This window comes from Copadichromis virginalis, linkage group LG9 (assembly GCF_057382275.1).
Source record: "Copadichromis virginalis isolate Kocher_CV1m ecotype Utaka linkage group LG9, C_Virginalis_male_GT1.1, whole genome shotgun sequence".
In the NCBI taxonomy this organism is placed as follows: Eukaryota; Metazoa; Chordata; class Actinopteri; order Cichliformes; family Cichlidae; genus Copadichromis; species Copadichromis virginalis.
Window position 1 is genome coordinate 28,022,146 of NC_140626.1, and position 21,911 is coordinate 28,044,056.

Sequence of the window (21,911 nt, forward strand, 5' to 3'; positions counted from 1 at the left end):
CTCCCCTGTCACACCAGCCCTCTGCATGGCCTCCTTCCCTACTTCCATAAATGTTCCAAATGTCCATACCAAATATCAACACTGCTGAAATCTGGTATTTATACTGGACTGATATTAAGTCAACAGCATTGATACTTTGTTTCTGTCCTCTGAGTTCAGTATGTAACCCAATGAATTGTTATTGTTGGTTTGTTTTTGTTTTAGAAATGAACAAGTATACCTTAAAGATGCACTATGAAAAATGTCTGAACACTTTTGTGTTGCTTGTATCGACAAGCCAGTATCGACATAGGCAATACTGGCCCTGTGTTTACTTGGTATTGGATCGATACCAAAATCTGGAGTATTGAACAGCACTACTCTTTGGTCTTCCCCTTTTCCTCCTGCCTGTCACCTCTATCTTCAGAATCCTTTGGCCTCTGTTCCTTCTCCGTGCATGTCCAAGCTGTCCAAACTGCTCAACCTGATCTGTCCCTCTGATGCCCTCATTTCTAGTCATGTTAATTCTGGTCACTCCCAATGAAAATCTGACCATGTTAAGCTCTGTCACTTCCAGCTTAACCTCCTGTATTTTTGTAAGAAAGCAAAACTTTTATTCGTATAGCACATTTCAAGACAGACATCACAAACATCAAAAAGAGAAAAAAGAAAAGTTAACCAAACACAAATCTAAAAAGATGAGTTTTTAACTGTTTGTAGAAAGAGACCACTGAGTTTGCAGATCTCAGGCTCAGAGTGAAAAACTTCCAGAGTCTGTGCAGTAAAAAGCTTTGTCACTGCCACTGTCTCCAAATAGATTGATGGATGGATGGGTTACAAACTTTTGTGCTAACAAGTTTTTAAAAAGTTATGCTACTACTGGGTAAAAATAACAAGTTAAATGTACCTTTTTGTAGATAAATTCAACAAAAATATTAATAACAGAGATTATAGATTATAGATATGAGATTATATCTCTCGGCTGGCCTGGGAACGCCTTGGTATTCCCCCGGATAAGCTGGAGGAGGTGGCTGGGGAGAGGGAGGTCTGGGCTTCTCTGCTTAGGCTGCTGCCCCCGCGACCCGGCCCCGGATAAAGCGGATGAAGATGGATGGATATTAATAACAGCAGATTTGTTGCTTCAAACATTTTAATCATGACTTTTACCCACAACCTCGATACCAAGAAGAAAAGAAGTAGAAGGTTTGTTATTAATATATCGTGCTGTCCTATTCCACATGCCTTTACAACAATTAACAAATATAAGAGTGAACAATGAATTCATGATTTGCTATCTCCATGAGGACTCTAGTGTTTATCTGGGACTGCTCTCGCAGGGTCTTCATGGACCAGAACTTTCACCACAACCTCTGGTGGTGAAGTTGTGTAGGCGGTCTGACTTTTGCCGGCTGACTCTGGGCATTTTTTGCCCTTTAAACTATCATCAGATGCCACAACAAAGTTGGAGGAGGGGTTACATCCAGTCTGACCCCTCTGCTGCAGGATGTCCTTGTTAGCCTGGGACCTATAAGTGTTATAGTTAGTCACATGATTACATTATTCACCTTTAGTACCTGCTTAAAAATAATACCTACAAACTGGGTGAAGCCTTTTCTATTTCTGTTACCTGAACAGGTGAGACATAGTTGGGGTTCCTCCCAGATTTAACAAACATTGGTCATCTGAATGTGTGCCATTCATGATTATCTGTGACCTTGCTGAGCCCTAATAGAATCACACAGAGATTCAAATATGTTGATTTTACTCCTTAAATTTATTTTTTTGTGTATCTTTAAACAATCAAAGTTTATTTGTATGCCACATATATAGACGGATTCACCTGTGAGTCCATGTTGGAGGGCTCTGGTGTGGGGGAGATGACAGGACTCTCCTTCCTGTAGCGATGGGCTTTGAGGTGCAGGCTGTCAGAGAGGGCATTGAGTCTGAACAACAGTTCGTCCACTAAACTTTCACACTCCTCGAGATAGTAGGCCTGAAAAAAGGGAAAAGTCTATTTCTATATTGGAAGGAATCAAAATAATTTAGTCAACTGGCACATTTCTAGGAACAAAACAAGAGCTACTGACCACAATCGGAGTGTTTTTAAATTCAAGCTATATCTACCTACATAAAGCAAGCTAACTGTTCTGCATTTTTTCTTCTTTTTTGAAGCTGTTACTTACCCTCCCCTCTGTATGGTTATCAATTCGTGCTTCTTCATGTTGCCCAGTAGTCAGCTCAGAGACCCTGAGTCTGATGTAGTTTGCCAGTTCTGCAATGGTGATCAAATTCCTCCTGCTGTGAGATCTTCTGGCACTTCTAACCAGTGAGGACATCACACCAATCACCTACAAGAAAGACACAAGTCTTACAGAACAATGAGGTGATCTCAGATAGGGTTGCTGTCTATCACAGAAATCAACCTTTTGACAACAAGTTTTACAAGCCCCCCCCCCACACACACACACACACAAAACAAAACAAAGCAACCAACCACATAAACAAAAAGTAATATTATGGGAAACATGTACCACTGCTGTCCACACCACAGCAGACAGATACAGAACTCCACAGGTGAATACATCGCAGTCAGAGTGGAGGAGGCCTCTGTTATTGCTGGTGGCTCTGAGTCCCCGGTAGAGGACGCAGGGCAGGGTCCTAAGGAGGACGTGAATAGGGCTGACTGCCCAGGAGCTTTGAATGTGCAGCAGATGACCCAAGCAGGACGATGCCATCAGCAGGATCACACCTGAAATCTAGCACAAGAGAAGATGCAACAATTTCTAGTCATTTTGGCAAGAACACTTTGCAAAATATATCAAATATCACCAATGTAGGTGCAATAAATGTCAACTGCTTTATTTTGCAGCAAGTACTATTACAGTGCTTGGAGTGAAGACCTTTCCTAAGAAGAGTTATAAAGTGTTTACCATTGGCCATAAAAGACTTGAGAATAAGCGGGAAAGGAGTTTAGCAGGGGTGGCAAAGGTCCTGTTCACCCTCAGCACAGCCACACACTTGATGGTGAGAAGGAAGAGCATGATGCCACGCAGAGTACGGAGAAACTGTAGAGGAAAACATATCTCTGCATTCTTAAAATGTACTCTAACTACAGTGCAAACAAGCTGCTCATAATGATCGCCTCACAGGGTTTATTCTTTATTTTCCAAGAGAAGGTGCTGTAAATTTCTCTCACTTGTTCCCAGGAAGCCAGGAGGCGAACGTCCACACGGCCTCTGTGGTTGTTTCTCTCCAGCAGCTCTGCAACGCTCATGATAACAGCGGAGTGATAAATGTGACACACATAGTGCACAAGTGTCGCTGTGGGCACACCGACCTGCAAAAGACAGAAAGAGGGAGAAAGCTGCGTTCACTGTGCTTCATGGATAATTTGACCTTCAGATAATATTTCTGTGTGTTTTGCTTGTCAGGGTTGTTAGACAAACAGCCACAGGTTACTTTATTCTTCCAGTGAGGTTGTCGTGATCTTGTTTGGATTAGTGTGCGCCTGACTGAGAGCTGGTGTGTGCGCCTGCTTTCTAAAGTCTTACAAACATTTATGCTGGAATGATTATTTTGTCTCGGGCAGACTTACTTCCACCCAGCTGCAAGGTGTTGTCCAGTATCCAATCAGCCCTTGCTGTCCCATACTGGACACTTGGCATGAGATTTGTATGAGAGACAAGAAGAGGAAGAGAAGCTGGTCAGAGGGGAGGAAGGAGAAAAAAAATGTATTCAAATGTGTTGTAAACCTTAATCTGTAGCATCTTTTAAGACTCAGTCTAAAAGTTAGTGTAGTGTTTTACCTTGCAGACCATAACAGCATAGTCCCAGGCAGTAGGAGTGTGATGTACTCTGACTGAATGGACTTCCACAGAGGGCAGCAGGACACCGGTGGGGCTGCGCTCAGCAAGCAGCGTCACACTGGTGAACAAGTTCGGTGCGGGGCTGTACAAGGTGAATTGAACCTTCAGGGCCACCGTCCGTCCGTCCAACCAGCCAGCTGAACGCAGAAGTTTCAGTTTTGATGCAGAATCAGACCTGCAGGAGAGGAGGAGAACTGATCATTATTTGGAAGCAAAAAAAAGGTGAGTTAATCAACAGTTTCCATCGTGGATCTCTCACTTTGTGTGCCCTAAGCCAACTGTAGCGCTTGGTCCTGAGTAACAACTAAGGCGACCGCATAGCGTTGTTGAAGTCATAACAGGTACCTGGAAATTGTGAGGCAAGAAACACAACTAAAGTACAGAGACAGAATCTAGAAATCCAGATTTTACAGTGCCATTACAAGTTTAACAAATGTACAGTACAGCATTTTTCTTAACTAATTGTGAGTACTTATAAGTGCAGGAAGTCACGCATTCCTTAATGTAAGAAAATATGAATCTATCCTTCTATCAGTTCATCTTTGGTCACAAACCTCAGTTGGAGAGGTGTCAGATATTTCAATCTTCTGCAGGATTGGCTCTCCAATCACAATATGTGGCTGCTGAATGACATCAGAATGTCACGATGTGGTGCTTTGGTTTGACTTTATGACTAATCTTAATTTTGAAGGATCAAAGAGAGGTGAACATGTGGTCAGAGTTTTCTTCACCAACCTGGAGTTTTAAGTCCCTTTGGAGCTTAAAGTCATAGCTTACCTCTGTTTGGGCTGATGTATGCTCGTACAGTGACTCTATCAGACCTGTCTGTGACCAGTTCCACCACTCCGTATGCTTTTGTATCAACATAAATGAATGATCACGGTTCCTAATAAAAGATAACATCTGATTTTTCTCTGCTTTAGAAGTAAGTGTGAATGTCAGTGAGATATACAGCAAGAGTGTTCGGGTGCTACCTCACAAAGTGTCTTCTGACAGCTCTGTTGAGCTGGTAATGTTCCCTGATTGAGCTGTCATAGGTTATACACATCATCAGGGAAAGCATGGCGACACTGAGAGACAAATCCCTGCATGAGAAGGAAAAGCACTTAAAAGTCTTACATCAAATATAGAGGGGTGCGCATGCATTCGCAAAAGCACACCTCAGGGTTTTATGAATAACAGCCTCTCTTCTTTTCCTCCTATGAGTTTTCCTCAGCTCTGCCAGAGTCGGTGGCCGTACAAGACCCAGGTACCGAGCTCGCCGTCGAGCTCGGAGCAGCTGTAAACGATAAATAACCGAGTTCACATTGCAGAAGGAAAAAACCAGAACAACATTAAACTCTACGAGCGTCTGATTATTACCTTTTTAAGGTGTGAGCGTCGTCTGTAGGGAAAAGCAGACTCAGTAAGCTGCTCTTCAGCTCCATTAATGCCTCTATGGCTCCAAAGTTTCATAGCCTCAATATTGAATTCCCTCAATCTGAAAAAAGTATGAAAGTCTGATGTTTTTCTGTGCCAACAGGAAACAGCCAAGGCCACTGCAAGTATCTGTAAAAGAAAAACATCAAGATGATATTTTTATTTAAGGTTTGTGCCATTATTTAGTTGTGTAGCTGATTATAAAAAGCACATATTATGTTACCAAAGCTGGCTGAATGATGAAGATGCAAGACATCAGGGAGATGAAAAGAGAATGGACCCAAAGCAGAACCTTGCCACTGTTAAACCTAACACATCAAAACGCACAGAGAGGCTTCAAAAGCGTGACACTGACACCCGTGATACAATATTATAACAGATAAAACAGCAGACATCACAATGAACATTACTTTCACTACCTCATTCCCAGCACTGCAGAGAGCACCAGGCAGGAGAGGGACAACAGCAGACACAGAGTCCAGGCCAAACAGACACGCCGCTGACATGTTGGTCTTTCTCTCAGTTTGTCGGTGGCATCGTAATAGCTTCCTCTCTCAGAGGAAGAGTCTGGTGAACATCGTCCTTGGAGACCTTTCTCTTTTTGACCTTCATCTTTTGCCCTGGACAAACAAGCTCTTTGGGTTTCATGAAACCTGCTGCTGCCAGGAAGGAATTCAGACTGTTTTTTGTGGGGTGCTTCATCCACATTACTGTATGAAACTGACAGGTCTGCGTCCTACAGCAGAAAAAGAAAGGTCAGGCAGTGATGTTAGAAGCTGTGAGAATGACAATGAGGAGAAATGGAAAGGAAGGGAATACAGAAACTATTCTGAGGTGTAACCTGGTATTTCTGCATCCAGGATTCATCCCACTGCTGGAGGCTGCTCCAGGAGAGACGGCGGTCAAACGTGCTGTCGCTTAGTGAGAGGGGGTCTGTGAGGAGATAATAAAATAAAAGGATAATGAACAATTCAAGAAAAGACACAACAAAATTCAAAAAGAGGTCCACAGAAAACCAATTTACCTTCAGAATATTCCTTTTCAGTCTTTCTGCATTTTACACGATGGACTCGTGACCCCGTTGGCTGTACCGCACGCAGTCGAAACAGGAAAGACACCGCTGTTGCTACGGGCAGCACAGCTACCACGCTTACAAGCCCATTTGTTACAGCACCAGCGGACACATCGACAAAGCCCAACGCAAACAGCGGCTGCAAATACAGAATAAGTAGATGCATCATTGAGCTGTAGGTAAGGCATTTCAGAGCTCTTGCTCACCAAATCTTCAACTTTGAGGGCCTACCTGATCATCCGTTTGTGCAACGATTACTGCACCAACACATGCGTACCCCAACAGCAGCAGCAGACACACACTTAGTCTTTGAGTATGTGTGAAGGAGCTGGGAGAGGGGCAGCTGTACACGGATACCCACGTATGGAAATCAGCCAAGTAGTCATTAAGCTTGAGACGCAGCATCTGCAATTACACAGAGGGAGACCTGGGGTGACACAGCAGCAAATATTACATTAAGTTTTATGTCTAGTGTAGATTAACTCACTGTGACGATGCCGAAAATAGTTTTTATGTGAACATGAGTGTTGTACCTGAGCAAAGTTTATCCCCTGAGTGCAAACACGCAGCATCCTCTCCACTCGGCCATCGCCTTTGTTCGCAGCCAGCCAGCACTGGGCAGCAAACAGCCAAGAGCATCCCAGCACATGCCCTCTGAGCACCTGAATAACAAGTCAAACCACCTTAAAAGTCCACTCATCAATGAAAAGGTGTGTTCACAAACAGTTTTTGTTATAGGATTTTTTTATTACCTCAGATACCTCCACCTGTGTAAGGTACCAATCAGGGGAAGGTCCAGAGTTGTCATGCCAGATGTGAACCCCCCACACTGGGCCCAGGCTTTCTGCTGCACTGTGGGGGAGCAAAGACACAGAGATTATAGCACGTGGTAATGAGATAATGAAAAATTACACTGATTTATCTCCCTTTTTCTTACATATTGAACACAAACACAAAGAAAAAAAACTTGTTTCTAAATCACTGAGGATTTTACCTAAGTATGAAGATGTCTTTAGAGTTCCTCCTGAACAGAGTGCATCCTGGGACATGTAGTTCTTTTGTCTGTGAGAACCCATCTTCACCATACAGTGATATGTACACCTGGTCAATATATAAAGATTAAAAAAAAACATTAGTCTGGGAAGAAAAACTTTTAAAAACTTTTTTATGTGATTAATTCTCTTACACTAATCTATAACATGTTCTGAATTAGTGTACGAAAAATATTCAGATAATTTAATAAAGCATGTCAAACGGCATCAGGTGCTACAGAATGAGGAGTGTTACAGTTTATCTGCTTTACCTGCTCTGTATGCAGGGAATAGTATGTGGAAAACAATGGGAAAATGGGAAGAAAGACAACAAAAAATGAAATACACAAATACAGTGGCCATAAGGATCCAGGAGGAGCATATTTTGAGAACAGCTAAATACCAAAGGAGCTGATAAGTTTGAAAGAAACCAAAAACAGCCCTGCCTTTGCACTCATACGGGCTGCAGAGCTGAGACCCGTGTGGGTTGTAACTGCGTAGAGATACGGATCAGATGCAGAGTTGTCAGACAGGTAGTGAACCCTTTGACTTTGCGTTGCAACAACATCAGCTCTTTTACACGCCGCCAACCCCGCGACGTACAGGCACACGAACAGCAACAGCATGCCCAGCACTGTCAGATCAGTGGATGCGCTGAGGTTTCAGAGAAGCAAAGAAAAGGAGAGAGATGCCTTAGAGGATGCGTTAAATATCAACACTAATGTTATATTTCTATTTTTCATCTACGGTACATTTTGTTTGCAAAAGAAACTTACCGGTAGCTTCAACAGGTCAAGAGGTTGATATATTTCAAAATACAAATAAAAGAAAAAAAATCTAGCAATCCGGTTTCATTTTATTACGTTTCAAACCTGATGAGCAAAAAAATCCTACTGTTTCTTTCTCCCCCCCCCTTTTTTTGGTAAAATGCATGTAAAAATATTTGTGCAGATCAGTGTTTTTTGTTATTTTCCAGGTCTCGGTTGGTCACCTTAGGAACGGGTTCACATCTGCTGTGCTGTGGATGCTCTGGATCTGCTGCTGCTTCACGGTCAGCGGTCTCAAACGGTGGCAGCTAGGATTCAGCAAATATAAAGAAGCATGTTAATCACCTCTGCATCCAGATTTGTCCTCTAGTGTTTGTTTGTTTTCTTATATTCTCACACACAGACACACTCACATGCTTTACCTGCAGCTGACAGCTGAATCTGTGTCTGCTAGCTGTGTTCTGCAGCCCTGATGTGTCCAAGCCCCCTGCTGGCCGTCCCAGGACAAACACAGACTGCTGTCCACTGTCAGACTGTAGCTTATCTCTTCAGTCAGGTGATTGGCTCTGGGTGCTTTACCAAAATCAGCATTAAGCAGTGCCAAGTGACCAACACCTGCAGCTGGAAGTTTTGGGAATTTGTTACAATATTTCCCAGCGAACTTACTCAAAGCATGTACATGTTAGAAAGATGACTTGACTGACTCATACTACTCAGCTAAAACATACATGGATCAATTGATTTCTATTAAGTTTAACTGAGATTCTGGGTAGATTTTTCACTCCACAAATAGATGATCAGTCTTAAAAATACTTTGTAAAAGGACAGAGAATTTAACAGAAGGAAAGACCAGGAGGGCAGAAGTCAGAAACAGAAAATGGTCTTACCGCTGAGGTAGGATGAGGGCAGAGTGATGCGTGAGGTGTTGCTCTCCCACCTGTAAATCTTGCGCAGATGGTGCATTCTAGGAGTCGGCTTTTCAAACATCCTGATACAGCGGACACTCACGGTTAGATATGTGCCATAGTCTCACCTTTCAGTCAAAACTCATTCAAATTATTCTGTTATTATCTGAGTATGAGTATAACACGGTGCTGTAATAATACCTGAAGAGCACCATGAGGGGAAACGCCTTTTTGGTCGTGGGTCTGAAGAGTAGAGTGAACTGGATGGACTGCAGCAAGTGTTCCTGGGTAATGTTGAAGCTGTGGTAGTTGACCCGGCTGCGCAGGAGGGCGAACTCCCACGAGGAGCTTTTCTGCAGCAGAAATTTAGTCTCGTGTTGTTGGAGTAAAGATACAACACTGCACGTTTTAAGAATTTCTTTTAACAAAATCTTATTATGAAGAACCTCTCATTTTCCACAAACAAAAGAAAAGGACAATCAGCAGCTCACGTTTCTTTGTGTGTGACGAAGCTCGGTGTTGAATGGTTGAATGAGGGAGGAAACGTGGATCCTTCTCCTCGTGTTGCACTTGTAAAGACTTAGGTCAACCACTGGTCCACTCACCTGGAAATCCAAAGAATAAGTAAGAGAGATGTCTCACCTTTAACCCTGTTAAGCTGAACCATGAAATAACTGGTAGAAAATGCATCATTCACAGTTTATGTTAAACAAACAAAACCGATAAAGGGGTTAGAGTTAAAAGTCTCACTGATGGTATAGATGTTAAATCACTGTATGTGCAACTACTGAGCAGGTCTCACCTGTGTAGGATTGGCCCAGGTGTAAGGACTGTGAGCAAGCTCGGTGAGCACAGTGAGGACACACGGTCCATGCTGGAGAAACAGAATCTGGATGAAAGAAGCAGGCATGTAGACCCTGACTGAGCCACTGTTTATGACTGTGGAGGTGTTGTTTTGGGATGCAGCATACAAATTAATGAGGCTGCTGCTAACTCTGTGCTCCTTGGTCTCATGAAACAAAATGTACTTCTGGAAAACAAGAAAAGGAGGATGAATTTCATTAAAAAACTAAAACTGTGGAGAAATAGTTTTAAATGTGTTTTGTCTCACCAGCATGAGCTCTGATGCAGCCTGCAGAATATCAGCTACGAGCATCACCGCTTGCTTTGCTGGAGGTGAACGTCCTTGTTTGATGTGGCCACTGGTGGATGAGTTCACTGCAGTGCTGTTTGGAGTGTTTTCATCATTTCTTAGGTTTCCATCAGCAGTTGAGTCTTCTTGTGTAATGTCAGGTGTGAAGGTGCAAGTAGTCACCACCTGAAGGCTGTGTGAAAGCAGGGTGAGCGCTGTATTGAGCACCTTCTGGTTTATAATGTAGTGGCGATAAGCACTAGATGCAGAAAACTGCTCGGACATCATCTGAATGTGAGCTGTTACTCGTTTGGCACTTGCTAGTGTCACCTAAAAGGAATAAAGGAAGTATTAGAAACAATCTAGCATCTACAACCCTGCTCCCAGTTTGGTTTTGTGAGTCCATCCACTCACCTGACTTGTAACTCGTAGCAGGTCGTTCAGAATGCAAATATTGTCTGTCATTGACTCCTAGAATGGAAACATAACTGAATGATTAACAGTAAATGGACTGGTTCTTATACAGCACTTTTCTACTTCCACTCCAAGCACTTTATACAACAGGCCTCATTCATAAAAACACTTTCCTTTTTGATAAAGCTTATAGTTAGGACTGGATCAGGTGACCCTGAACCCTCTCTTAGTTATGCTGCAGTACACTAGGACTGCTGGGGGCATCCCATTATGCACTGGGTGTGTCTTCTTCATTCACCTCCACCTGTTTATACACCAGTATTGCATTCAGAGGCTTAAACGAGCATTGATTAGTTGTCTTTTGCTCTCTTCTCTTTCCTTCTCTTTCCCCTCAGAGCCACGTGAGATGCTTGATTTTTCTTTTCTTTGATCAAAACTCGATTTTAATGCTACCGCTCTTCCTCCCAGAGAGCCGGGGCTGTAGAACAGAAAAAGAACATTGTTGTGTTTTATCACTTGTGATGTCAGTGTGTTTACCTGATCGCTGCTCTCAAGCTCACACAAGGTGCGAATGAGCACAGTGCGCATGTGCCTCTGTGCATGTGTGTTGGCCTCTGTTTCCAGGCTGAGTCTGTTCAGGATGCTGGTGAGGAGGCTGATGTAGTTACGAATCTCCATACTGTTCCCAAGCTGCACCAAAGCCGACAGGTTCCTCAGACCGGACTCCGACCTGGAGATGGTGAAAGTAAGGATTTGCATGTTCTATAGAATCTATATTATTGTTGACTTGCTCAGATTGATGCTTTGTAGTTTAACACACACAGTCGTTCTTAACAACAGCTTTTTGGCTGACAGCATAAAATCCCTGAGCGTGCTCAAGCTCAGTGCTATTTAAATCACCAGCAGGCCCTCTTAAGTAGACAGCACGAGACATCTGCATATCATATCATCATAATATGATCACATGGGGGTTCTTACAGCTCAAGATCAGGATCATGATGGGAAGAGGAAGATGAGGTGTCTCTGAGGAAGCTTGGTTGGACTTGTACTGTCACAGGACAGGGTTTGGTGGCTGACCCATATGTGCTGCTTCTTATTTCTGTGTAAATAGTTACTGCGGTGACAACAGTAATAAGAGCAATAAAAAAATAAGAAAATATTAGAAAAATAATAATTCTGTTAATGCTCCTTAAGCAACAGTGTGTCTTTGTGTGTTTACCTTTATAGTCATCCCTGGGGTCACCTGAAGGAAGGCTGAAGTAGTATTGGAAGTCTCTCCCCTGGTACAGTGTCCTGGGGAGTCGGTCTCCTACACTGAAGCTGTACTCATACACTAAGTCCTTTGGCACACACACACACACACACACACACACACACACACACACACACACACACACACACACACACACACACACACACACACACACACATTTCTGTGAAGACTGGCATGCCAGGACCAAGGTCAAGAAATTTGGGGTGATCAATTAGTAAAATTATGGGGTCAAGGAGAGCCCTGAAGAGGTTTACTTCAATCATCGGCAGACAGCTCCGAACTTCAAGCACTGAGTGGCAATGTCTTGTAATAAAAATGCACTTTGAAAATCTTTAATCAAAGCAGGAAGAGTGTTAAAAGCATGCGACAGAAAATACCTCCTTCCCTGAGGTGCAGAAGATGCTGAAGTGTGTGTGTAACTCGAGTCCTCTGACAGGCTGCACCTGGCACGCCAAGCCCTCTGGAACAGGATTGGTCTGTAAGAACAGCTGAGTCCGGCCCAGACGCCTGCTCTGAGATTCTCAATTCATCAGACAACAATCGAGAGGATCATTAACAGACGGAGACTGACTTTAAAGGCAATGTGGGCATTTTAATGTTCAAGTTAAAGTACTGCAGTAAATGTAAAAAATAATATATGTCTGTGATTTTGTCCTTTTGTCCCATTATCCTGTTTTATAAATCTCTAATAACTCTCGCCTGGGCTGGTCTATATGTAGCCATCCCAAACTTACTGGCAGTGACCTCCAACATGTATCTGCTCCTGGGCCTCAGACTGAAGGGCTTGATCTTGAGAAAAGAACAGGAGATTCCTGTAGAGATTTTTAAAAGGGAAAAAAAGATGGCTAAATGCTGACACAGTGGCACAGAAGCAGGAATTTTTCTGCATAATGTACCTGTGTAAGTAAAGGACTCAAAGAGGCCTCTGTTCAGAGGATTTCGAGGTAAGTTGAGCAAAGTCGGTGCCTGAATTGCCACAAAAGGCTTAGAATCCACTAGATTACTCCCTTCATCTTTGTGTAATCCCATATCAAACATCGAGACGTCTCCTGCACTGAAGCGCTCACCATCTTCACCTGGGAACGATCGTGAGTGAGTACCAGTAAAAACCATCTCAGATAAGAAATAAACAGTGATTGTAGATATGAACTGTACCTCTGGGTCTCCCTGCTGACATCCCTGGGTCGCCTTCCTCTGCGTTTGGAAAGGGAGCACCATAATCTGGATCTGTAACAGAACCAGCTTTAGTGCAATAATAATAACAGTCAAGCAACATAATATTGCCCCATATAACTGAAAAATATTCTTTATATTTGGAAAAAGTTATTTATTTATGATGGGAACTTTCTTCATGTTGGTTCCAGGTTGGTAAAACTCTTTCACAAACTGTATTTTTATTGTAATTTAATCCGTTTAAATTGTGCTAACAGCATCAAATTATATATAACTTAAATAGACTGAGCTTATATGGCGATTTTAGATTTTCTCACCTAGTCGACCACCCGCATTGCTACTCTCCAGAACACGAAAAGAAAAGTCCCAGTCGGCAGAGGAGTCAGACTCCACTGAAGTTTCACTGCTAATGTCCCCTTGGATCAAGTAGTCGGAATATAGGACACCATCATTGTTGAGAACACGTGGACTAGACTCTGGCAAACCTGCGGGGTGAGGAAAGAAGTCACATTTAGTGACAGAGTGGTACGCTCCAAGTCATGTATATATATTTGTTTATACAGCTAATAACACACCAGCTTTGTCTGATGTGTCTCCACTCCTGGTTGTTGATGCCCCACTATCAGCCAGGTCCACATCACCGTTTCTGGTTTCAAAGGTAGCCACGGTAACGGCTGAAGAAGATGAATAAGGGGTCGTCTGGGTGTTCTGTGACACATTTGTAACAGGAGGGTGTAGAGTAGAGGTGGCAGGACTTTCCATGATGGCAGACATGGTGCTGAGATCTACTGTGTGGCAAAACGGGACTAGAATAGAACACAAGATTTTACTTTTTTAATTTAATTTCCATTTTTAGGGGAATTTTTGGGGGAATTTTCTTGCACAGTGGCACTGAATTTACCTTCTGTGAAAGGCTTGGATGAAGCATTGACCAGGTACAGACTCCAGGTGTACTGGATGTGCCGTGCAGGAATGTGGCAGTCTTCACACACGGTGCCGACAGAGAACGACTGATCCCAGTTCACACGGTCTCCCCGACACTCAGGGCAGTAAATGGACAGCTTCCTGGATCGGATGCATTTAGGCGCATGTTAAACGTCACTTAAGAATTAAAGTGCTGCTTTTAATCAAACACTTCTATTTGATTCTGTTCGATTATGTGATTCAATTGAGACTTTATGAAGAGGTCACACCCGATGAGGTTTGATGTTACAGTGAGGAAGGTCTCTGATGAAGCTGAACGCTCTCCGCTTTGGACAGTGAGCGTGAACTGGAACTGGTCAAAGTTGGTTTTTAAGAAGCTGGCGGGAAATTTGAGCACCAGCGACGAAGTGGGAATGTGCTGGTTGAAGCAGGAGCTGGTGATGGTGCTCACTGGTTTACATGCCCAACTGTAGCTATACAGAGAAAATCAGAAATTCTGTTAACTTCCAAACACACATTAAATTTCTCAAGGTGAAACAAATACAACTAAAAATGACTAAGATGTAGGAAAATCCACCAAAATATAATATTTACATATTTATTGGCATTTTTTGCCATTTATTTAGTTATAGCTGAGCCCAATGTTGGCGACTTTTGGCAATTACAGCTCAGAAATGCTACTGGCAAATGTTATGTGGGCCAGACGTGCAGCCGAAAAACAAATGAGACTCTAGGCACCCAAACTGCAACACAGAGACGAGAGAGAATAGCTTTCTGTGGACACAGCTCACTAACCAGCTTCAGAAGGAGCGGATCTGGAGAGCGCAGCTAAGCGAGCAGCTGCAGCAACAGGAACACACCCATCATGAACTGCTCAAGGCAGAGGAAAAGCCTCACGCTATAGGACAAACTGAATTTTGATCCAGGAGTTAAATAGTGAGTAAGATACCCTCAGTCAGGAGGAGGACCTAAAAAGCAAAATCTCAGCAAACCTTGAGCTGAACACTAAACTTACAGCAGAGGTAGCGGTGAGAATGGGAACGTGACCACTTCCATAAACATTTAAAACCAGAGGAAAGTGAACATTCTTATCCGTTTTTCCTCATTGAGGCGACAGCTTCTGGCTTGTTGCCTATTAAAGGTGTCAGGGCTCAATTTCTACCTGAGTGGGTTCGTGGGGAAGTCAGGGTCGTAAGATGCCTGCCCATCCAGGGTTACTATGGTGTTCCTGTTGTTAAGGAAGATGTTGGTGCCACCCTGGATGAAAGCCACAGGAGGGCTCGGCATCACCTGAACCTTTACGCTGTAGTTACTGTACACCACACTGCCGACGACCTGAACCTGCAGGAGAAACACAAGCCTCGATCATTCGGAATAATCGTATAGCAACAGAAATAACGACTTGAAATGGAGAGACCGGCCGTTAAATAGTTCTTCTGTATTATTGTATTATTATTACACACCCTGGCTGTAGCCGTATAAGTGTCATACTCCAGGAGATGGCTTTGCACTATGAGGATCTGCCTGTGTGTGTCTGTGAGAGGCAGCGGCACTGCCTGGCCTGCAGAGTCGAATAAAGTCCAGGAGTAGCGCAGGCCTCTTGATACATCACAATCCACTTCCGTTTCGTACGTCACACCCAGATGGACAACCTCATATCTTCGTACCTAGGTGCAAAGAGAAGGTTGTATTGTCTTTTATTAACTATGCTCCGCCATACGTACTTGTGAGGTCTGGACAAAGAGCTACCTGTAGTTTAAGAGGCCCCATGTTTTTGACAGGTGGAGGCTGACAAGGCTGGTCCACAACAAAGATGTGGCTGCTCAGGGAAGCAGAGCTGACCAGGTTAGACGCCGTCACTTCCACTCTGAACTCTCCCGTTCTGAGGAGGAAAAACATGTTTATTAAGCACACTTGTGTTAGGCTACATGTGATTTTCATATTTATCTGAAAGACAGATAGTGAAACATACTAACAAGTTTGTAAAAGGTAAATACAAAATTAGAGAATCTTAATCCTAACTTAATCTAAACTTAAAGTCCGATTTGAGTTTACAAGGAGAATGAAAGCCCAAAGTCTTGTTAAACTCTCTGACTCACCTGTGGAAGATGTGCCGTTCTGTGCTCTGTCCAGACCGGCTTGTTCCATCCCCAAAGCTCCACAGGAAGTTGATGTCGGTCCCCATATTTACCCGGCAACTGAACACCACTGTATGATTCTGCAAAACCGAGGCCCGGTGGACCAGCCTGTTGAGCTTCACTGTTCTCTGGACTACCACCGGGAACATGTCAGAGGTAACGGCCATCTTACCATGTGACATGATTACAGACACATTATACCTATGGTGAGGAAAGGTGGGATTTAAGAGGGGTTAGTTTAATTCACATGGTGTTTGATTTATTTAATCATATTTTATTTAGAAGCTGTTGAGCTATTGTGTTTAAAGACATAATGACACACAAATGCTACCAAAAACATAACCTCCTTGGTGCACGTAATAATGTGGGGATGAAGAACGTTTTTTTAGCGTTAGAAGACTTGAGAAGGACCAACCAACAGAGGCTGGGTGATTCTAGTTGTTTGCCAGTTTCTGTTATGACTGTTAGATTACAAGTTAAAATTTATGCATGTAAACCAACTTCACATGTTTTACCCTTGTGACAGTTTTGTTGACTTTTTTTTTAACTGTCAGGATTTGAAAAACAAAACGTATGTAACCTTGTCCGTGGATGAACACTTTTAAGGCTCTGGCTTATTTAAAAAATCTCCAATTATTTTATTTTAAAAATGTTGCACATGCCTCGCTATTACCTGCCAGGCTTTAGGTATTTTCTAGTGATGATCCTAGAGGTAGTTGTGGCTGATGTGTAGTCTCCAAAGTGCCAGACGAACACTGGATCTGGTACGTCAGTCACAGCTTGGAAGATTATATCTGTATTTGTTGGATATGCTTGCCTTGCTGCAAAAATCCTCACAGCTAAGGATAAGAGACACACATGGTCATTACAGATAAATCACACCAAAGATAATGACACTAATTAAAGATAACAACAACAACAAAAAAAGACAGAAACATTTGGCATCAATGCTGTGACTCCTCGGTGGTTACCGTTTTAGATTTAGTCTCACTTGTGGTGACAGCTTCCTGTTCTTTGTACACGCTCTCACACCTCAAGTAAAACACTTGATTCTCAGCCTGACGCTCAAATGCAACCGTCCTAGTGTGGTTGAAAAGCTAAACCGTGACCACTTCCTGTGCTCCTGTCATGTAGCTGCATTTCCTGTACAGCGGTGATGAGCTCACCAGCAGCGAAGCAGCCACGTTTGACCCCGGTGCACCTCTAAAATAAAACCTAATGCTTTTCTAAACCTAATCCTGGCCTGGCATGACCTCCCATGGATGACTTCTGAATGTACGGATGCATGAACTCCTAGTAGGCCTCGAGACACCACTGATGAATGATGGCAGTGGAGAGGATCGATGCTGTGAGGTGATGCTGTCCTACAGCAGTGGCGATTGAGTGCAAATTGCAGCTGGAGTGGGCGGAGGTGTGAAGGTTATCAAGGTTTGACGTGTGAGGGTACCGCCGTGTCAACAAACAAGATTGTAAGCATATGTGATGTTGCCATGGTCGCTCTCATAGGTGGGGGCTACATTTAGTGTGAGGCTGAGGACAAGCAGGTGTTTCATGGTGGTGAGCAGCTCTCACAGAAACAATCTCACCTGAAGTTAAATGATTCCCACACAAGATCCCTTTAAGGTGAGAGCAGCCGGGAGATAAGACCACCTGCAAGACCACACGACCACATGCAGAAAGCACACACACAAAGACACACACCAATGTGAGATTAAAGGATATCTCCATTCATATTTGATTTTTCTTCTCATCGAAGAAAGAACACAATGAGCATAAATGCTTTTAAAATCTTGTATCTCTTATTTCCCGCGGTTATATAATATCCCAGCTATTGTTTTAAACATACTGAGCCTTTCTAAAAAAAAGAGAACTATAAAATGTTTTAGTTGTTTGCACCTTTAATTTATTAATACTAGCATAATTCATACAAAACCGTTGCATTTTTTAATGACTGAAAGCTGAGAACTCACAACATGTATTGTCTTCTGCTTCCACCCATAGAGGCATGATGCATTCACTGACACTGCGTGAACTCCCTCTGATTCGAAGGTCCACTTCTGAAAATGATGAGAAGCGTTAAGTTTTCAGATTAAAAAACATGACAGTACATTGAAGGATGAGGGATATTTCAGATGATGGAGATTAAAAAATCAGGTCACCTACAGAAAACTGCGTTCCTTCAACAAGAAGAGGAATTCCATGAATTCTTATTTGCAAAGCTGACAGTCCGGCATCAGAAGTATGTATGCCATTCTGGCTCACTAGCGTTACAGCATTTTTTTCAGTCCTTCTGCAGACCCAGCAGATTTATGGTGTTGGCTACTGCTTAAATAATGTTTGAACACTTAACCTTCTACTTTATCTCAGTTTGAACACACCAGTGGCTCTGAATGAACAAACTAAGCTCTGAGGAGCTTTGATGAGCTTTAATGAGCACATCAAGGTTTGCTTATGCTCTTTTCCCTGTCACCGTAGAAGAGTTGTGTAATGACTCACAAATACGTAGTTATGCTAATCAGTAATTTTGAGGATTATGCACATTTTGCACATTCAACCTGAATAAAACTCCCTCAAGAGCTTTTCTCTTTGTTGCAATTTTTCCAAGATTTTTAGTTTATTATTTATACGTTATGATTATTTTGGAAAAACTCTAGATGCAATTGGTTTTAAAAAAAAGAGTTACTGGATTTACCAGATGAGTATTAATCTAAAGAAAAGGTTTTTTAAAAATACATTAAAAAAATACATAAAATACATGAAAAACAGGGCAAAAACATCAAAAATTATTTATCATATATGTTGAATGTTCAGTTATTTTATATTTTTTGGTTGTTTCGTTTTTCTTTTTTTTTTAAAGCTAACATTCACAGCTGATAAAATTCTTTGAAAAGCTGACAATTCAAGTGAGCAAAACATCTTTCTTATATATATTTTAGATATATAATATTTTTATATTAATATTTTCCTGCTGGAAAATCACAAACAGGCCAAACTGCATATATGAGCTTAACATAATAAACACATAAATCAATTTCCCATTATAAATCCCCAAATAGCTATTTCCTTTTAAAGCCAAACCTGACAAGTTAATTAATTTAGACTCATTTATAAGTTATTGTTGTGTGATTTACCACTGTGCTGTTCAGACAGTGTGGCTGTGAAAGGGAAGCTGTTTCTTCTTCCCTGTGAGTAAAGCACCAGCAGAACTCAGCTGCTAATCTGTCACTTACAAACGCCTGCAGAGTGACGGGATCGGCCCAATATGCAGCCACACCCTCAGTCACACCGTCAGAGTCCAAGTGAACCGTGGGGATGCAGGAGGGAACATTCAGGGGGCCGTGGAGCAAAGACACCGTTAGGTTCCCTGGAAAGGGTGGCAAAATGTACAAGTGGAGGGTGGAGGAGAGTGTGGAGAGAAGGTTGGAAACGGTGATGTCTAAAAAGAAAACAGAAGACAAAAAATACACACAGAGCAGACAGGATTACTCATACGTGATCCCTTTCTTGATTAATTAACTGATGAAAAAATCACCAGCAAACACATTAAATTTTCTCTGGTGAACTTACTTATTTCGTATTTGCCTGCAACATTCAAAATCCAATCGGATGACACAGTAAAGGAGCCATCATCCGTCACGTTGACCTTTAGGGTCATCCCCAGAGACTCCACAGTGACATAGGTCAGGGCCTGGCTGCTAAGACCCAGGATGCCTGGAAATCACACAAATAATCATGTAAAGGATAAAAAAAAGAGCTTTGATATAAAGTGCTTAAAATTCTACAAATCGTGGAAATAATACACAAATATTCAGAGGTTATTAGCATATATTCCAACATACTTAAACTCATTAACAAGCATCAGTGCAGTCCATTAACTTTCTGAATAAAGCATTGTCTAGCAACTATATAGAAAATTTCGGTTTCTCAACAAAAGAAAAACAATCAAAATAATTTAAAAACCTATTTATTTGCAATACATTGTAAGTAATTTTCATTAAAATTCTTCAAATTATATTAAGTTTAAATGTACAATATATATCAAAAATTTAACACATACTAGATACTTGTAATGACTTCACACAATACAACTGTAACAGCAAAAATGTGCCTTATGTTTGATACTGCTTGTTCAGTTTCTGTTGAAATACATTTTGATAAGTATAATTATTTTTAAGGAAACATTTAAATCTAAATTAAAAAATAAAGAATGGAAAAAAGACTGAAAACAACATTTTAAATACTCAGTTTACAGATCCCGTCTGCCTGTGTGAAAACATGAATAATATTACTTGCAATAATTTATATCAAGAAATAATATGATATAATAATAAAAGTCCAATTTATAGAAGCCAAAACTACAGGTTCTACATTATGTGAGACCACAGAAAATACACAGTAGGATAAAAGTAAATTAAATTAAAACAATTTCAGATACAGATACGCAAATAATACCTGACAGTGTAAACTAATAATTAATGCGTTCATTGAAGCAAACCTTTTCAAATCAGGGAATAACTTAATTAAAGCACGGGGGTGAAGAGTTGCATTTCAAAGAACCTCATTGTTATAAAACACTGCAGCAGCTGACCTGGTGGCTGATTGGAACGTCCAGCGAGGTTTCCTTTCACTTCAATGACAAAAGTCTTCCCAGCCTCCAGTCTTGCTGGAGAAGTAAATACACTAATGTTGTGCAAAAATGGCCCTTCAGTTCTGTAGAGCGCCATGCTTCCATCTTGTGCTTTTCCAAGAGGTAAGTTCAAGGTACTGGAAGAGAAAAGAAGTTATCCAGGACAAAAAGCTTCTTGCTTTAAGCTTTTAAAATGTACTTTAGTGATGACACGACAACACAAGTTTAAATGAGAAGAGAAGCGGCAGCTATAGTTAGACATCAAAAGCAAAAGAAAGCAATCTGCTACCTCACCTTTGTCTTTCACTTCCTCCTTTCACGTCCTTTGTTCCTTCACTGGGAGATGTCTTGAAACACTCTCTAAACACCAAACCACTGAGCTGGTTCCCACAGTAACAGGTCTGTGAAGACAATGCAGCCACTCCATACCTTCCACAATAAACACAGTGAAGGTTAGTGTTTTACATACTGAGAGCACATGTCACATGTCAAATAAGCCTTTGTTGGTATTCTAATATATGATGCTTTAAATTTCTGTTACATCTTCTTGAAAACAGCACTTTTGATATATATACATATATATTCTTTGTTTGTTTGTTTTTTGTATTAGAGATTTGCTATTGGGATTTTTTTTATTCACAAATTTTATTCATAAATTTAAAAATATTTTTGTAATTTCTTAAATTATTTCAGGATGAGAATATATTAAGATTTCTGAGAGTTTGTTTTTAAGTGCTTTTACACACAACAGATGATGCCTCAAATATGCAATAATAAAAGGCTGCTATAAAAATTTGAATATTTCTTTAACCTGTTACTGTCATCACTGTCAAACAATTTCAGACAAGCATCCACATTTCATCTTCATCTGTAATGCCCCCTGACCCGGAAAGCTCTTTTAGCATTTCTCCACCAGCTCACCCCTCATCCAAGCAGTGTGCAGAGCAGGCTACCGGGTCAAGGTCACGGGCACCGACACCCGTGGGTCCGTGAAATCCGAGGGAAGAGCTCGCGCTGACGCATCCGATGAACCAGGGTGAACTCTGCTGACCTGATGAGGAGGCCAACGCGGACAAGGAGTGCAGTGCAAAGAAGACAAAAGCGCGGAGCATGACTGCTCGGACACGGGCCTCGACTATAGAGCGAAACTCGGGATGAACTGCGATTGAGGAGGACGCTTCAAGTGGGAGA

General features: G+C 41.9%; 1 protein-coding gene across 1 annotated transcript; it reads right to left on the reverse strand.

Annotated features, from left to right (window-relative positions):
* Nucleotides 1-610: 610 nt before the first annotated feature.
* pkd1l1 (polycystin 1 like 1, transient receptor potential channel interacting) lies at nt 611-20,817 on the reverse strand. The gene is made up of 52 exons (XM_085468903.1): nt 20,682-20,817; nt 19,661-19,804; nt 19,324-19,529; nt 17,680-17,743; nt 16,767-16,932; nt 16,055-16,294; nt 15,705-15,837; nt 15,419-15,622; nt 15,118-15,296; nt 14,225-14,428; nt 13,933-14,096; nt 13,607-13,837; nt 13,349-13,516; nt 13,014-13,085; nt 12,755-12,934; nt 12,593-12,670; nt 12,236-12,378; nt 11,805-11,925; nt 11,564-11,699; nt 11,123-11,315; nt 10,586-10,642; nt 10,151-10,501; nt 9,842-10,069; nt 9,531-9,644; nt 9,241-9,392; nt 9,022-9,122; nt 8,557-8,755; nt 8,359-8,442; nt 7,814-8,021; nt 7,331-7,437; nt 7,089-7,188; nt 6,870-6,998; nt 6,568-6,741; nt 6,289-6,475; nt 6,106-6,197; nt 5,684-6,000; nt 5,488-5,572; nt 5,208-5,393; nt 5,006-5,124; nt 4,820-4,930; nt 4,623-4,731; nt 4,400-4,468; nt 4,105-4,190; nt 3,786-4,020; nt 3,575-3,679; nt 3,176-3,316; nt 2,910-3,044; nt 2,511-2,735; nt 2,163-2,327; nt 1,820-1,972; nt 1,607-1,704; nt 611-1,504 (listed from the first exon to the last, which is right to left on the reverse strand). Exons 1-52 carry the CDS (start codon nt 20,815-20,817, stop codon nt 1,288-1,290), a joined length of 8,001 nt encoding a protein of 2,666 aa, XP_085325029.1. The 3' UTR covers nt 611-1,287.
* Nucleotides 20,818-21,911: the final 1,094 nt, after the last annotated feature.

What these genes read in the sequence shown, in the direction of transcription:
- pkd1l1 (XM_085468903.1), bottom strand. Translation starts at nt 20,817, where the DNA reads ATGGCGCTCTACAGAACTGAAGGGCCATTTTTGCACAACATTAGTGTA. An exon ending in ACGTTCCAATCAGCCACCAG is followed by an intron (nt 19,805 to 20,681) that starts GTCAGCTGCTGC and finishes TGTGATTTCCAG; the next exon opens with GCATCCTGGGTCTTAGCAGC. An exon ending in TGGGGCCTCTTAAACTACAG is followed by an intron (nt 15,623 to 15,704) that starts GTAGCTCTTTGT and finishes CTTTGCACCTAG; the next exon opens with GTACGAAGATATGAGGTTGT.